The following is a 17,976-nucleotide window of genomic DNA, read 5'->3' as shown; positions in this document are numbered from 1 at the left end:
CCATGCTGTGTGAAGAACTACTTTGAAAGCTTCTCAGAGCGTAGATTGGGATGAAACTGAGCCCAAATTAGTGGCAAAATAGTCAGGGATCGCAGTTCGAATCTCATTGCGCAGCGCCCCAGGGGTAAGCGCCAGATGAATGTCTGTGGAGTAGCTAAAGGCAGTGATAGCTCGAGGAGTACTAGGGCATGGTCTAAAAGCATGCAAGGTAAGTGTGTCACTGCTGTGGTCAAGGTTAGAGCTTCCTGTGTGAGTAGCCAATAGTTTATTCATGACCACATACCACATGCTGTTGTTACACAGGTTTCCTTTTTACCACTAGTGTGTTTTTGCCGCCAGACGTCTGTCAGACAATTGTCCCTCATCAAGGTGTGCAGCTGCGTTAGTGTTGGGTGGTCTCTGAGCGCCAGAGTTGAGTTATACCCAATATCACCACACCATGTCCCTTGCCAGCCAACAGTTGTCACACATCCATTAAGAATTCTGGGCTGTAGACATTTGGGTCGTAGATCGAAGCTAGAATGACTGGGTGCCTGTGAAGTGCACCCACGAGGAGAAAATACTGGCCAGCAGCATCACAGATAGTTTGTGTTGAGCGCCATGGAGACCCTTGCACAGTGGTATGGGAGTGCCTCAAGCATAATTGGAGTAGAGGGATGCATGCATTTCAGCACACCAGCCTGCGAATGGCAGGGCCAGTCGACTGGTTGAGGTGAAGTTCTTGAACAAAACGAATATCTATGCGGTGTCTGTTGAGATAGGCATGAATCTGTCTAGTGTTCCACTGGTCGTTCAGCCCACAAACATTCCAAGTTAGGATCCTAGTTGGGGTCAGCGCACTGTTGAAGGGTGTTAGCTTTCTGTGATGGGTGTCGGCCAAGTAGCTCCGTGCCAAGGGGGAATCATGTGGGGAAGGAATTAGAGAACATAAAACATTCAGAAATTGCCACCCCCCACCCATTTCAACCGGAGAACTTGGTGGAACCGACCCAAACCACCAACCTCCCAACTTCAAAACCAAACAGTAGTTCAACACATTTGGAAAGCATCAAAGAGCCACGCATACGACCCAGTTATTTGCGCGTCACTCTCAAAATGGAGAAGTGAGTTCACGATGCCAGCACCAGGACAGGGCCACCAATCACAAAAAACTTTAATCGTTGTCACTGAGGTGGTCTTCTGATGGGTGAGTCAGTGATTCCCGGGGAGATACATTCTGAGCCAAGATCTGATGGGAGAACTTTAAGGAGGTCTTAGCATCCATAAAATGATGGGGTTTCCCCTCATGGATTATCCATAGTTTGGCAGGACAGAGCAGAGAGTATGTTACATCCGCCTTCTGCAGCATCCGCCTGGCTGGGAGGAACGTGCGGTGGGAGGCCTGCACCACCAATGTGAAGTCTGAATAAAAAGATATGTCTTTGCCTTGATACTGGATTAAATGACGCTCTCGACCTGTAGAAGGACCACATTGCAATCATGAAAGTTGAGGAGTAGTGTGAGTACCAGGCTGGGGTCTTGGTCAGAGCGACCGATGTGCTCTCTCCAATATGCTGAGAGCGTCAGCAAATAGAGACCTCAGCACTGTTTCAACAAAGTCTTCCATTCTATCACAGTGAATTCCGGGATTCCAATGCGACAGAGATTATTGCGCTGAAAGCGTGCTTCTAAGTCTTTGTCTTTTTGTTTAATGACCTCTAAAACGTTGTCCTTGTGGAGCAGGTGTTTGTCGGCTGCTGTTTGTGCACCATCGGCATCAGACATGCGTGCCTCAGGTGATCCAGGCAGCATTCGTGTTTGTCCAATCCTTCATCTGGTCGAGTTGGCTTGTGAGTAAATCGATTTGTGGCCTCAGTGGCGCATAGGTTGTTTTTCACATTAGTAAAAATCTCTTTGAGATCTAAATCTTGCAGAGGGGCATTTTGAGACCACTCAGAGGAGTCCTCTGTAACTTGAGTTACCTGCCGCTTTCCCACAAAGGCCAACTTGGACTGTCGCTCTTCTAGCTGCCCCATGTCTCGGTAGACTACGTGCTGGGTGTTTGCCAAAATGTTGTACTTTCTCACTGCCACTCTGTCCAACAAAGCTGAGAGGGGCAAAAGCCAGTAAGTCCACGAGGTATGTAGCGCCGGAGGGTCAAGCCCACCACCCAGCCGCAACAATTTGTGCAATGGTGTATTACGCAGACTAAGATGTCAGCGGTTTCTCTAGGCCCTACCAACCCCCGCCTGCAGCAAAAACTTGGGGGGGGGGGGGCGCGAGCAGGCCTACATTGGGGGGGAGGAGGAGGGTCCAGGAGAACTGTGCAGGAGGGTCCAGGCCAACTGTGCAGGAGGGCCAACAGACATTAGATACAGTTAGCCCGCTGTGGGCTTGACTCCCAGAAGCAGCAATCTTTGTCCAAACTGGTGGTACTGGAACTTGGATTTAAGGATACACAGTGTGTCTTTCAGGCCCCGCCACACCCCAGTAGCCAAGATGGGTGCATGGGGGGCTTGAGCAAGCGAATGGCTCTAGTGGAGAAGTGGTTAAATCAGGGTGAGGGTCCCCCTAAGGGGCAGGTGAGTCTGCACAATGAGGACCCCCAGAGATTTTCAGGTCTGGCCCGGGGGGTGCTCTCCCCTAACCCAAAGGTGGCAGAAGGCAGGCCCAGTCAAGGTCCTCGCTTAGGGCCACAATGGTCCAGACTCCTCCAGTGGTGTGATGGTCACCCAGAGCGCTGTAAATGGGCCTTACAAATATGGACACTGGGGAGCGTCAAGCCAAAGGTGCTGGGAAGCAGGCCCAACCCAGTCAAGGTCCTCGCTTAGGGCCACAATGGCCCAGACTCCTCCAGTGATGTGATGGTCACTCAGAGCGCTGTAGGTGGGTCCTCAACTATCGACACCGGGAAGCATCAGGCACCATGGGCTCAGGTGGTGGGGCAACAGGGTCCACGGCCAGCATCCACCAAGTACAGGACAGCGATTAGCCCCACAGAGCTCACAGTTCATCTGGGCTGCGCCGCACCCAGCCAGGCAGTGCCCTGCAATTTCATCAGTCCCCGGCTAAGGGTGCCACCAGGCCAAGCACAGCAGTAATGCGGGTAGAATGCTGCTGCACAGTCTCTTGCTTTGGGTGGGCACCAGGAGCCCAGCAGGCATCCTTGCGTGCCACAATGTCGTAGTAGTGTCTCTTCTTAGGGCCTCAGTGCACCAGACTCAAAACAGCAGCCCGGGTCCCCGTCTCCACCCATGACAAGGTGCCACTTGCTCTGGGCACCACACCATCTCTTTCACTGCCTCCCAGAGCCAGGATGATCTCTCACCTGCAGTCAGCAATCGAAATATCTACCCAGGGCTCCTCATCTCAGTCAAGACAGTCCAGCCGTAAGTACAGGAGGTGGGGGCGGGAAGTTCAATCCCAGGCAGCAATCCAGCACTCCCCATCTCCCAGCCCAACCCTGAGAGCGCCGGAGGATCTCCATGTGGTGGTCCACTCCGTAGGCCACAACACTGATGGTGTGCCATGGATGAGAAGGTACTGGTGAGGGACACAGTAAACCTGTTGGTGAAGAGTGAGAAGCCTTATTTTGAATGCAAATTGGGCAGGACTGGAAGTAGTCATGCATATTTCTTGAATAAATTGGACCACCAGAACAATTACTTACAAATGGCCACGTTTTGGGGGGATTTTAGGGTGACCTGTGAGTGGTTTATCATGGCATGGCATCAATTTAAGACTTCCTATCTGAGTTCATCATTAAGTATACACAGGGCCACTGGAATTATGCAGCAAGAGAGGACCAAATTATGCAGGAGGGTTGACTAATTTCTACAGCAACAAAAGGTATATTATGCAACATAATGCAATACATTTCATGATAGTATTACTTGATTATTTCATCATTTCTAAACCTGATAACACTGCATGGGCATTTGTTGCACCTCATTAGTGCCAGCTTAACATCCAAATATAGTAATGAACATAAAGGTGGCCAGTCTAGCTTTGCAAAGGACCTTCGACTGTGCGGCAACAGGTGTTGCTCAATTTTTAGTAACCTTTAAATCGTTTGAGCTAGAAACATTTTTTTTGTTAAAAACTGCAGACTATGTGGCAAATGTTGGTTTATGTGGCAAAGCTATTATTATGCAAATATAGCCGCACAATTGCATAACTCCAGTGGCCCTAGAAATATATACAGTTTGTTACCATGGTATCAGAGTCCATCATGTACCTACTTCTCTTCATCTGTTAACCATTCACTCAAGTTCATCTGGCGGGTTTTTGTTTAACTTTGTCTAACAATGACTGCTTGTCACACACTCCTGTCACCTGATCAGGGGTTATGATGTTTTGTGGTGGTGCCCATGTTATGTCCTTACTGCTGTGACCTCAACGGGATGGTATGTCAACCGTGGCCTGTTGAGCTCTGGGATGGTAACTGATTACAAAATTGAACTCACTAAAAAACAACAGACATGTAATCTGTCTTGGGGTCAGGCCCCCAAAGAACTAAATATTTGTAGGCTTTTATGGTCTGTGTATATTCTGATGGTGTCAATGGCACCGAGAAATCCATGTTGCCACTATTGAAAGCTTGATTTTATGGCGAGTAGATCTCACTCAGCAACTATGTAATTCTTCTCCACGGGTAGTTTTTTTTTTATAAAATAAGCAACATGTGCATATGTCCTGTAGTATCGTCCCATTGGGAAAAAAAACCTCCTACAGCCACTTGTGAAGCATCTGCCTCCACAAAGTATGGTTGTGTGGGATCAGGATGCCGTAGCACCAGGGCTGAATTGAACTTCTTTTTCAGTAAGCAGGAGGCACCATTGGCTTCTTTAGACCAAGAAAAGGGTACCTTTTTCTTATCAATTTAGTAATGTGGTTTACAATGTCCAAAAAGTGTGAGCTAACCCTCCTATAGAGGTTTGCGAACCCTAGGAAATTCTGCACCTCTTTGATAGTAGTGGGTGCTGGCCATTGTAGGATTGCCTGAACCTTTTTTTGGGCCACAGTGATTCCATCAGGGAACAAGACATATCCTAAACTTTCTACTGAGTGTGCAGGGTACATTTTTCTGATTTGACAAAGAGGTCATGGTCTCGAAGTCGTTATAAGACTGCTGGCACATGACTGATGTGTTTGATCATGTTTTGGGAGTAAGTGAGTATGTCATTGATGTATACAATGACACAGACGTCCAGTAGGTGATGTAAGACTTAATTTGTAAAGAACTGAAATGCTGCAGAAGCATTACATAGGCTGAAGGGCATGACAGAGTAATCACACAGCTCGAACTTAGTCGGAAAGGCCGTCTTCCACTCACCGCCCTCCTTAAGCCAAATAAGGTGATATGCCCTGTGCAGGTCCAGTTTTGTACGGATTGTGGAATTCCATGCTTGTTCTAATAAGACAGGAATTGAATGTATTGAGTACCAATTCTTCACTGTCACACAGTTGAGTGCCTGCAGTTGATACATACACGCAGCTCCCTGTTCTTGGGACAAAGAAGAGTGAAGATGAAGGAGGAGAGGTGGAATGCTGACTAAAGTCTAATACAAGCAGTTCATCAAGATACTGTTTTAGATCTTTTGTCTCCGGCTTTGAAAATGCATGAATGCGACTGCGTGGAAGGGCGGCTCCTAGCACCAAATCGATTTGAAAGTTGATGTCCCTATAAGGGAGAAATTGCATAGCTTTTTTTCTCATCAACTAGGTCCTGAAAATCACTGTATTTTTCTATAAGACAAGCATAGGTCCTTGATCAATTGTGCTGCAGGTCAGGGGGGTATCATAACCTGTGCCGTTCCCTAATAGTTGGATCGACAATAGTGTAACTCTAGGGTCACCAAACATAAAGACCAATCAATGGGGGGAGGGTTATGGAGTTGCAACCAGGGAGCTAAAGGTGGGTGTGTCTATTAGGTCAAAAGTGAAGGTATCTGTACGTCTAATCTCACTAACCAAGGCTAATGGAATAGTCTGATATTTAATCAGTTGCAGTGAAAGCTCTGAACAATCACCGTATTGGCCAAATATTGTGAGGTTTGTTCAGAGGATATACTTGAGTAGTCGACCTCTGTGCTAGTCAAGATCACTAGTTTTCCTGAGTGGATTTAGTAACTGCTGTGAAGGTCTTTCGTACTCCCTTGGGTTTAGCTACACAGCAGTGCCCTGCTTTTCCACAGTACAGGCATAAATTTCGTTTTTGTTTGTATTTTTTTTTCTTCACTAGACAAGGGGCGTGAGGTTCCCCCAATTTGCATAGCTTCTACGGTGTCATGTGTCTTAGCCTCCGCTTCCTTACATTTCGGCTGACCTAGAAGTAATTTGGGTTCACCTTTAGATTGCTCAGCATATGTTTGTTTAAACGAATGTTGAGTTTGATGACTAAGTCAATGAATTCTGAGAAGTCAGTTGGAGGATCAACAATATGTGCTAGTCTTTCAACTCTTCCGTCAGCCCTCTGTAAAAAAGCGAGGTTCTTTTTTGCTCTGGCCACTGGGTTTCTGTGACCAGTTTACAGAACATTGTAATGTAAGAAAGTAAATCCTTGCCCTGCCGTGAATGTAAGAGCTCATTGTCGGTGGCCTGGACAAAGTTATGTTTCACAAATAAGCGATGCATCGCTTCTCCGAACCTCATAAAGTCATGCAACAAGGGATCGTCATTCTCCATGAGGGGAATAGCCCAATTTGTGGCTCTGCCACCTTAAGAAATCACAATGTAATTCTAGCAGTGCCTGAGAGAAAGGCTCCGGGCTTACATAGAAATTGTCGACACCAACTCCAAAATGCATACATTTTTTTACTAATCCTAAAAACTCTCAGGCTGTGCTAGTGGAACAGGGGTAGGGGTTGTGAAGTTACCATTGATTGGGTGCCTATCCACACGTGCAGGGAGTGTTTTTTGTTCTGATTCACTAAAACGCGAGGGTTGGAGAACTGGGTGTTTGTCCTTGGCTATGGCCTCCAAATTTGATAACCAAGGGGAATGGTGAGGACGATTTAGCACTAGCTCATTCTCAAGTGACCAGTTTTCCTGACGCAAGGACTGTACCTCATGCTGCCTATCGAATAGAGCTGTAGCCAAATCTAACACACTAGGAGTTTCTTTGGTTGTGTCTGTTAAGGCCTGGGCCAGGTCTTGGACATATATAAAGTAGTGAGGGTCCACATCGTCCGAGCAGAGGAGCGTCGTGATTTGGCTTTCTTTCATGCCACTCACCTGGAGTACTTGTCCGTGGACAACAATGTCTCTGTTGCCTTCTCTGAATACACAACAAACTTGTTCAGAGGTGAGTAACAAGACTGTTGCAGTTTCCAAAATTATGCAACCTCTAAAGCAGTCTATGGTTGAGTAAGCCGTAGGGTTGTCTTTAAATGTTCTTTCTCCTGTAACAGTAAAAGATACGCGGATCTTGGTTAGCCAAGGTATTGTTAGAGGAGAATATTAATAAAGCATTGTCTTGAGAAACAGCCATTACTACGCGGATGTTTCCCCGACTAGTCTTTACCAAGCATGCGTTACCACACATGTCATTACAACGAATAGCCTTTGCCATACATACATATGCATTGTAATGATAGTGAAGGCTAGCGGTGTCGTTAGAGGAAACGGAAAGATCATTCAGTTTCCTCAGAATGAGCTGTGACGCGCCTTAGGAGTACGGTAAGGAGGTTTGGGTCGGGGGGTACTGTTTTAGGGAGGGGACAGGCGGGTTAGGAGTACGGTAAGGGGGTTAGGGTCTGAGGTGGGGTACTGTTATAGGGAGGGGGTGAGGGGTTAGTTTTTAGGGTGGGGATAGGTTTTCGGACTTGGGAGATAGTGGGCCTGGGGGTACTGTTTTAGGGAGGGGGTTGGGGGGGTTATGTTTTAGAGCGGGCGGTTTTCAGTTTAAATACAGAGGGGGTTGGGCTTGAGGGTCGGGGACGGTTTTAGGAAGGAGTGAGGGGTTAGGTTTTACTGCGGGATAGGTTTTCAGGATTAGGGGTATTGGGCCTGGGGGTACTGTTTTAGGGAGGGGCGGGTTATGTTTTAGGGTGGGTGGTTTTCAGGTTACATGCAGAGGGGGGGTCGGGCTTGGGGGTGGGGGGCTGTTTTAGGGAGGGGCGTGGATTAGGTTTTAGGGCAGGGGAGGTTTAGGGATTAGGGTGGGGCACTGGGTCTGGGGTTGGGGGTATTGTTTTAGGGAGGGGTGGGGGTTAGGTTTTAGGGTGGGGTAGGTTTTGGGGCTTGGGACTGCGGGTATGGTTTTAGCAAGGGAGCGGTGGGATTATGTTTTAGGGCAGGGGGCGGTTTTCAGGTTAAGTGCAGAGGGGGGTTGGGCTTGGGGGTAAGGGAACTGTTTTACTGAAGGGTGGTGGTGGGGGTTATGTTTTAGAGCGGGGTAGGTTTTTGGGATTAGGGAGATGATCGGGTCTGGAGGTATTGTTTTAGGGAGGGGCGGGGTTAGGTTTTAGGACATGCGTGGTAGTTTTGGGGCTTGTGGATATTGGGCCGGGGGGACCTTTATCATGCATATGCCTTTAAATACATGCTTTTACAATATAATTTGTTGTAAAGGCATGCATGGTTAGGCATATACGTAGTAATGGCATTCTCGATGTAACGCACTTGTGGTAACGACGTGCATTACAATGGAATGTGTGGTTCCGATATACAGCCCATTGTCTGTAGTCTTTACTAGTTTGTGCACTAACCTTGATAATTTGTTCTATCTCTTGTTCCTTTTTGTTTTTTGCAGGAACGGATGCAGTGAAAGCTGAAAAAGATCACTGCCACTGAGATGTCAACAGGTAAGTGGTAATTCAGTGGGTGGTTGTAGGGTTTCCAAGTAGCTGGCTTCTTGGTTCCTCACACAGACCTCCAGGTGAGCAGCAGGAAGAGAGAGATCCCTCTCTCTGGATGGAATTGAAACCAAGCATGCCTTGTAGTTTGAGTGTGGTTTTTGTACCGCTCTCAAACGCAGAATGGCCGCAGCACATGCCCTCCGAGATTTCGCGAGATCTTGGGATGCACGACGCAGACACAGTAATCTGTGCACATGGGCCTCGGGTGATGCACATGGAAGTTCACAATGCATGTGAAACTTAGTCAAGAACTAGAAAAAGCCCTGGAGAATATTGTGAACAATAGGAACCGGCCCTGGGGGATTTAATGAAAAGATGTCAATATCAATTGCAACTAAACAGTACCAACAGGTCTACGGGCCCTGGAGGATACAAATGAGACCATAGGAAATCTTATGGCACAAGAGAAAATGGGCTATAAGGGCGGCAATATGGTTCCTTGAATGGTGGCCCAATGTATATATGAAGCAGGAAGATGACTGGGAACCCAGGGTCATGACATCCACTACCCAAGCAAACCTCATTGACTACATGTCCTCAGAAGCAGACTGGATGACCAGGAACTGTCTCAAACTCAACAGCAACCAAACAGAAATGGTCCTTTTCGACAAATACACCTCTCTCTGGTCTGTGGGCTGGTGGCCCGGTGGCCCACTGAGTTAGGACAGACTTCCCACCCATCCATTGGTGCCAGAGACATGGGCATTGCAATTGACGGCCGAATCTTCATGACTAGTCATGGCAACATGGTTGCTTCTGCGCCCTTAATATGCTCAGGAAAGTCTTTAACCATTTCCATTGAACACCTGCAGCTTTGTCATGTAAGCACTCGTCACCAGTAGGGTTGGCTACCGCAACACCCTCTACATTGGCATCACTTCCCAATTCATCAAAATATTCCATATTATACAGAACACAGCTGCAAGACTCACACTCAAAATACCACATTGCACTCAACTATCCAAAGACCTCCACTGGCTCCTTATCCACTAGCCCTTCCTTTTTTAACTCCACACACACACACACACACCCACACCCACACCAATAAAGCACTACATAACCAAGGCCCAGTACACCTTAACAACCGCATCCTGTTTCACACCCTGGCCAACCTACTCCCCACGCACCTATCCACCAGGCCACAGCCGGAAGTCAAGATTTCTCCTACATCACCCCCAAAGCCTGGAACAGTCACCTACCACATCACAGCCACCAGCTCTGTTCCTGAATTCCAACAGAAACTGATAACCTGGCTCTTTCAATAGGCCCTGACAGACCTGCAGCCCCCCACCCCATCCTTCACGGGCAGCAGGATACCCTCCTGTGTGATACACACACCCTACAAATAGAAATAACATAAGGATGAAACAGTGGTTTGGTGGCGGTGACCAATGATTCTCCTCAATTGTAGTTGTACTGTAAATTTCAGGGCTTAGGTCATGAGGCACAGTTGGTGTTGAGTCAGAAGATGGGGGACAGGTTGCAAAGCAGTGTGTGTGGAACCCCAGCGACTCCTATAAAGGGAAGAAGGAAGCAGAAGGGCAGCAAAAGGGGACGCAGGCGAGACAAATCTTTCAGCATAGAACTCTGCTACTGGCGCTCAACACCTGGTCAGCTGAAAATATGATAAATCAGAACAACTGCATGATCTTGATCTCACTAAAGCTGGTGTTGAGCATTGGCCAAAACACCAGACTATGATTTTCTAACTTTAGGCTGAACTACCAAAGTGAATGTTTTACACTGACCCGCAAGTGTGGAATTTATGTACCTTGTTCAATCACATTTCATTAAGCACTTTCCTTTTACTGCAATGGCAACAGCAGGTCCATATCACCCTGAGTGGGTCACTTTGCTGGCTAGGCCCATAAATATAGGTGGTTGAAGCCCTTCTGTGTTACTTTTTTGGATGGATTGTGTCCATGTGTACCAGAGATCCTCTAAATTCCAATTTAATAAAGTAGAGAATGCAGCAGCTTGGTTGCTGGTAAGTCCGAGAATAGCTCATCGCTGGCTTCCAGTGGCTCAGCACATTGAGTGCGAGATTTTGAATGGAACTCATCAAGAATCTTCTACCCGAGGACTTTACTTTTGAGAGCTGCACTCCCTCGTCGTTCAGGAGCTGAACTTCAGCCTATGGACTTAAAAACCAGGCCAAGGCAAAATGTCAATAACGCTGAAGCAATTTCAATAATTATGCTCTACTTTTGTGATATGAATTCATGCGATTACTCCTACTTGAGTAAATAAGAGTAATTTGGGGCAATAAGCCTACTGCAGGAGCACAGGAACAAGGAACTAAGCGAGACGCTTTAGTAATTAAAAAGGGCTCGGAGCCCTGTCCATGTCACGTCATTGTCTGTCATTGGCTTTTGGGCTTGCCTGTTAGAATGTGCTTGATTTCATTAGTTGAAGGCTTGCACATGTCATGCCTTTTCCGGTGGATAGCCCTCCTCGAGCGCATCAACCAAGTACAGAAAACATGCGAGGCTCGCTGTTTTCTGTCCGGCTTGTGGACTACCTTTTCTCTATTTTCCCAGCGCGATCTCGCTTGGCAGAAGTCAAGCGCTTTACATAATATCGGCCCTGTTACAGTTAATTGCACTTTTTCGGGTTACGTACATAAATGCACTTTTGCCAGTAGGTTGTATTACTAGTAAAAGGTTGGGTTAGGAGTTTACAACGCTATCAGCTCTAACACGAGCAAACGCGAGACCCGTTGCATTGCAAATGCTTGTTTTGTATGCAGCCAGTTTCCCTTAGAGGAAAACGGGATGCATTTCAGAAACAAGAATGAAGTGTTTTCTTCTCAGAGCAGACAGTGGTCCGTGGGACCACTGCCTGATCCGAAAAAAGTATTTTCACTACCATTCACAAAGGGTAAGGGGTGCTGTGGGGACCCCTTCCCTTGTGTGAATGGGTTGGAACCAATTCGAAATTGGTGCTAACTCAGATTGTTTTGTGACCGCGTTCACAGTCAATCATACATTGCACTGCGACTCGCCATTAAGAAGGGAACGCCCCTTCCAAATTGCAACTCCCAAACCTATTTTGCGATTCGATAAATAGATTACAGAATTGCAAAATGTGGTTTGTACTTACCAAAATGCTTTTTTCTTGTCGCAAACAGCCTGATTCTGCGTATCGGGCCGTTTGCAACAAGAAAAAAAGCTACAGGTATCCCTTAGAAAAGTGTCAGTTACTGCTGTTCATGTCCTGTAGCATTTAGTGCTATTTTATCACAAAATGCCTTTCTCTCGCCCAATTTGGACGCATGGGTAGATTTTGCATGAACAATACAAAATTACACTTCTCATACAATAATAAATAATGCGATAATTGCGCTAGAGAAATTTACACAAGTTACACCCACCCACATTAAAAATCTAGTAATCAGGAAATCCTGCTGGGTTAATGGATCCTTTTACTTGCTCGCCGCCAAGCTGTGAAATGCATTTATCATATTAAGCAACTGAACAAACGAATTTTACATCGATTGCATTCACATTTAAGAAAGATTCATTTATTGTTTTTTAGGCACAAGACCAAAAAATAATCTGAAATAGTTTACTTGATTTTATAAACTTGGTGAAGAACTTCAATTTTGCGCAATACCGCTATTTTTCCATATCTATTAGCATCAAAATGATAAACAATAATAGCCCAATATAACATGATTGTGGCGAGATGACCACCCTCTCACCAGAAGGAGTGGGGGGGGAGGTTCTCCACTCAGTAACGTTCCTAGATCGTCTTCTTAACTCCAGGGTAGGATCTTCTCGTACTTTTGAAAACATTTTCGCCCTTTCTTCCTTGTACGGTAGAGCTCCTGTCGGTGGGGCCACCGCACCGACCCCAAATTATCCCGTGCGATTGCCACATCAACATTACCAACCTGCGAGCAGTTCGGAATTGCGCTCATGTGTCCTCGTCGGTAACGTTTGCATAATAGATTAAACTCTTCACTGTACAGGGAATCCTAAAAACAGTTTTAGTCTTGGTCAGCACTGGACTCTTGCACCTGGATGCTCTATAGCCAGGGTCACTGGAATTATGTGATTCTGCCGCCGCTACTTTTTCCACATAATTATCTTCTGCATAATTGCAGAAGAACAAAAAGTTTTGTAGCTCGAACGGATCAAAAGTTACTCAATTCGTGGTTATGTGCTTGCATGCACCAGTAAACATTTTGCAAAGCGTATCTAAGCAAATTAACGATGACCAGTTATGTATTTGGTTTTTAAACTAGTACAAATTAAGTGAAATCTTTGCCCAGACATTATTGTCTCGTGTAAAGATATATATATATCTCAGAACAAGTGCCACATTATGTGGTATAACTTGTCTTGCCTCATAATTTCGTGAGCCCTGCTGCATAATGTGATGCTCCCCCGTCACGTCAGTGGCCCTACCTATACAAGCCAAGCAACGGCGACAATCGTTCCTTCAAGTCAACGAGCGTAAACCGATGTTTCCATTGAGCTGCATGCTTGGAGTTACTTGGCCGCCGATATGCTTTAGGATGGGAAGATGTAGACACCAGTAAGGCATACGAGCAACAGATATGCTTCGGCTCAGGACTCCAGAAGATCTCTGGATCGTGGTGAGTGGGTCAACTAAGAACAAAGTACGGCCAGGTGCATCTTTATTAAAATCTAGCGCCCGCAACAGTGGCGATAGAGGATCATCTGCATCAGAAAGTTCGATGCACAGCTCGGCACTCCCTCCAAAAGCGTCATCGCAAACGAGACCAAGAAAGCCACGAGCAGCATTACTTAGGACAATCCTCCTGCCAACAAATGTGAAGTAGGAAAATGCAGGTCCAGAGGCAGGGGGAAATGGTCGATCCTAGGGCCACCCCTGCTTATCCACCCAAAAACGCCCACAGGGAAAGCTCCACCCTCTTGAGTGGCTGGAGCATGCTCCATGACGTAGGCACGTAATGTGCTAGGCAGAAGTGCACTCAGACACCAGGTCGAGGTTGGGCCTTATAGACACGAGTGTATGGCCCTTCCTGGAATACCAAAATACAGGAGCAGCTTTTGACCTGTCACTGGGAAAGTTGTGAGAACATCGGATATGACGTGAAAGTGCCCAGGTGGAGGATGGTACTAGAGACGAAGTGAAGTGAAGCATTTGAGCGAGTTTGGGGTGTTTTTTTTTTTATTGGGTGGGGGGGGGGGGGGGGGGGGCGAAGGGTATAGAGTTAGGACAGCAGTAATGATTCGAGCCGTGGATATTTTGTATTCGGACAACTGTTTGAACGATGAAGAGCAGGGCAGTCACTAAACTGGAGTTGGGGCGATGAGAAGTCCAGCCGGGCAGGCCGTCAGGTGTTTTTCGAAATGGGGGTTCAGACATGGAAGAGACACACTACAGTGGATGGTGGACTGCAAGAGCTCTTTTCCAGGGCAGGTCTCCTAGGCAGGAGTCCGACTGAATGAGAACTGGAGCTTGAAAACCACAACAGGGTGCCGGTAACATCGGGACGTAAATACAACGATTGTGGTTTGGGGTTCCCCAGTCGCCCCTCTAACTGCTATCCCTGGCACTTTGTGGCTTTCGGTTGCGACCAAAGGCTTCCATGGAAAGTAGTTCGTCCAAACATAGGATGACTAAAGCCGAAAGAGCACTCAGAATCGTGGAAACTTAACATTGGCATGTTGGTTTATTTGTTTTAACTTTCACGGCATAACTAAATGCCAAGCTCAGCGCACATACCTTTTGTCTTCAAGTACACCAAACAATTGTTGCTACAACAAAGCAAAAGTTTTCAGATACTATAAAAATATAGTTTAGATTTCGTAAATAAAGTAAAGATAGTGCCTTTTGGCTCAAACAGGTCTGCAAATAAATGAAATAGTGCCTTTTGGCTCAACCAAAAACAAGTCACAAAACACACAAAGCACAAAGAAAACAACGGGGTATCACCAAAGTTAACCACTTTTCAAACATAAATAGCAAATATAAGTTAGTATACTCTTAAAAATAAGTGTACAAATATACATTTCTCCTGCTTTGAAACTCAAGCAGAGATTACACGATATTTAAATATGCAAGCCCTGAACGCACTCTAGTCAGTTTAGGCAGATTATTTACAGGTTTAAATAAATATTTAAATATGCATGACTTGACAGCACTTCAGTCAGTGTACGCACATATTTACACATCTTAGAATAAAATAAAACATTGCACGGTTGTACTTTTTAACACTGTTCTGTGGACTGTATGGCCACTGCTTTGCTACATCAAGGGCATATAAATTGCTTGCTTTCTAGCCGGAGGTGTTGGAAGTTTCCGTTGTCTTTAAAATTCTTCTGTGGAAAGCCCCACCGCCGCTTACGTCAAGCCAATGTCAGACAAAAGTCCATTCAAGGTTTAGTGCAAATCTGTAGACGGAAGAAAGAACGGGTTAATGACTGAATGATGGAAAAGCCAGGGCAGATCGTCTGCAGTAAAAAAGTGCATCCTTGATACACAATATTAAGTTGACCACAATGTATCCACGCCCCCTAAGCTCCTTTTCCACCAGGTCCAAATAAGTTATTGTAGACGGTCAACCGGTATTTTACAATACAGCAGGAAACGCCTGGAATATATAGAGGCACAACCACATAAGGGGTGTCATGGTGTTTACTTTTAACAACGCATGCGCATCTTTGGCGCAAACTGGGGAGTAGAAGCCCAGCTTTGATGCAGGTTCAACAAAAACACTTCTGGACACTAACTGTTCCTCAAAATAGGGAGTGGAAAGGGCGCACATCGGCGTTCAGGGCAACGATCCTTAGCCGCACAGGTGACTCAACCCTCCCTATGCATTAGTGAAGTTCATCGAGAACGGCGCAGTTACCTTTAATCACCGGAGCCTCTTGCGCGGGGTCTGCTCGACTGGGACCGTGAGCCCCGAGGAGAGCAGCAGCTCAGAAGGCGCTTTGGTGTCCACCGACCTCTTCCTCTTCGGAAAGAAATCTATAAAGGCAAAAAAAAAAATGTTTAGTATAAATGAAGTGCACAGCAACACGCAACGCGTCCCTGAGGCAGAGGTGCACGACGCACTTTAAGGGAAGTAAAATTGATAAATTGTTTTAGACAGCGTACTTTACGGGCCAATTCATATCTTAACACCAGGGGCAAACCAAATAACCCGCATCAAAATTAACAGCAGAAAACTAATAGTTTGTGAGCAAGCATGAGAAAGTATCAGAAATTCTAATTCGGTACCGTCTCCGACGAAAAACTACAGGTTCCAAGTTTTTTTGGTATAGGTTAAATTGAGATGGGAGTATGAATATTATTTCTGCGAGAGCAGAAGACATGCCGACTACAACTACAGTGCAGGAGCAGACAATCACGGGAACGAGGCTGGTGGGAGACCACAGATGTTTGAGTGAAAAGGGCCTAAAAGCATTAGAGGCGTCAATGGCTCAATTGGACACTGCTTATTGTTGGGGGGGGGAGGAAAGAGACACTTCTGCCGTTTGGAGTCAAATGGGACGACGAATGACCACCGATCGGCAGCGCCGCGAAACAGAGGACGCATTATCAGAGTGCAGTCTAAGACAAAGCAAGCATCTCCCGGACTGGGCACACAGGTGGAATGGCGATAAATGTTTTAGATAATTCTTCTGTGTGGCACACCCTTCACTATACGCTCCAAACATGACTGTGGGGGGGGGGGGGGGGAGCTCTGTACAACCAGTGAGGATGGGGTGTGTTGCCACGAGTGACAAAGGACAGTGTAAACAAAGAAGGAACCGACAGTTGGCAATGTAAACGGACTATAAATAAGTGCGGGCAGCCCTGTACTAGGGAGTATTGGGTGTACGGGTAAATATGCACGTACAAGGCCTGAGTTGATAACTCTCACATCCCACCCTGCGGGGAGAGCTCACCTGTGATGCGGCGGGGGCGCTCCGCGGGGCTCCTGACACCGCCCCGGGCGCAGAGGCCACGGTCCCGGTTCTCCTGGTTGGACTCCTCACCGGCGACGTCCGGCCCGTTCGTCCCCAGGGCCGGTACCTCGGCTCCTCGCCGCGGCACGCAGCCCCCCGGGCTCTTCTCTCGGTAGAAGGCGGGCACGACGCTGCCGCACACCGGCTCCCAGAGCAGGCCAGACCCTGGCACCGGGCGCCCGGCCTGGAAGTCGAAGCCCCAGCGCTCTCGGGCCTCCTCCGCCATCCCCTGCAGCCGGCTTTGAAGCTCCCGCCGGAGCTCCCCGTGATCCAGGGGCCCGAAGAGGCTCCTGCGGACCCCGGAGGCCGCCCGCGGGAGCCCCCCTAGGCTCTGCAGGGCCGCCGCGGACGGGGACAGCGCCACCTCGGACATCGCTCCGTCGAGACTCGGGGAGCAGTACCCGAAGCAGGATAGCGTGGAGCCGGGGACCCCTGGCTGCAGGCCCCGAGGGTAGCGGCTCGGCGTCGGGTGATCCCAGGAAAGGAGCTGGAAGCAGTAAATGTCGGGCTCCGGTCCCCGAGAGCAAGAGCGTTATTTCCGAATTGTGGGGCGTCCGAGGCGATCACCTGCCCGCGCTGTGTACGGGGATTCCCAGCTGCGGGACTCGGCGCACTGAACAGATGACGCTTCCGGCTCCCCGTTTCCTTAGATGGCCCTGCGCCCCGGATTGTCCTCTTTTAAAACCCCTAGAGCAGACAGGACAACACAGCGACCATTGGCCGGCTCCTCCCTGCAGGCCGCGCCCCTCCGCGGCACACCCTGCCCGGCCCGCCCTGCCGCCCGCCGCTCCCGGCGTCCTTTGTCTCTCTTTGTGTTCCCTTTGGAGGCGGCGCACCACCGGCGGAAGGCTGTCTGCTCGGCTCGGCACAACCTAAAGTCACTTTTGTTATGTCCACACAACCCTCAATCAGCTCTGCGCATTTTTCGTAGTGGATTTTCTCTGAGTGAAACCAGATATATGAGGGGAGCTTTAAATACCGATATGCGTTGGTCGTAGGCTGCTACTATGAGCAGATGCAGCATCCGAAGCAAGGCAATTCAAACGTACTTTATTAGTGAATGAGATAAATGCCTTAAAACAGCTGGTTTGCACGTAATAATTCAATTTTAAGAGTTAGAATCTTTGACCTGGGAAATATCTCATCAATTTTTGTAGGCGGCTTGAAAATCCACCACTAAAATC

General features: G+C 47.6%; 1 protein-coding gene across 1 annotated transcript; it reads right to left on the bottom strand.

Moving 5' to 3' along the window:
- Positions 1-14,489: 14,489 nt before the first annotated feature.
- On the bottom strand, positions 14,490-17,534 carry CDKN1C (cyclin dependent kinase inhibitor 1C). Its single transcript, XM_069223020.1, has 3 exons — positions 16,733-17,534; positions 15,691-15,809; positions 14,490-15,229 (listed from the first exon to the last, which is right to left on the bottom strand). Exons 1-2 carry the CDS (start codon positions 17,163-17,165, stop codon positions 15,697-15,699), a joined length of 546 nt encoding a protein of 181 aa, XP_069079121.1. The 5' UTR covers positions 17,166-17,534; the 3' UTR covers positions 14,490-15,229; positions 15,691-15,696.
- Positions 17,535-17,976: the final 442 nt, after the last annotated feature.

This window comes from Pleurodeles waltl, chromosome 3_1, assembly GCF_031143425.1.
Source record: "Pleurodeles waltl isolate 20211129_DDA chromosome 3_1, aPleWal1.hap1.20221129, whole genome shotgun sequence".
NCBI classification, from domain to species: domain Eukaryota; kingdom Metazoa; phylum Chordata; class Amphibia; order Caudata; family Salamandridae; genus Pleurodeles; species Pleurodeles waltl.
The sequence above is the reverse complement of the archived record's forward strand: the minus strand, read 5'-3'. Positions and strand labels throughout refer to the sequence as shown.

Coding starts and splice junctions, on each gene's coding strand:
- CDKN1C (XM_069223020.1), bottom strand. CDS start 17,165: ATGTCCGAGGTGGCGCTGTCCCCGTCCGCGGCGGCCCTGCAGAGCCTA. Junction 15,810..16,732: donor GCGCCCCCGCCGCATCACAG/GTGAGCTCTCCC, acceptor TTGCCTTTATAG/ATTTCTTTCCGAAGAGGAAG.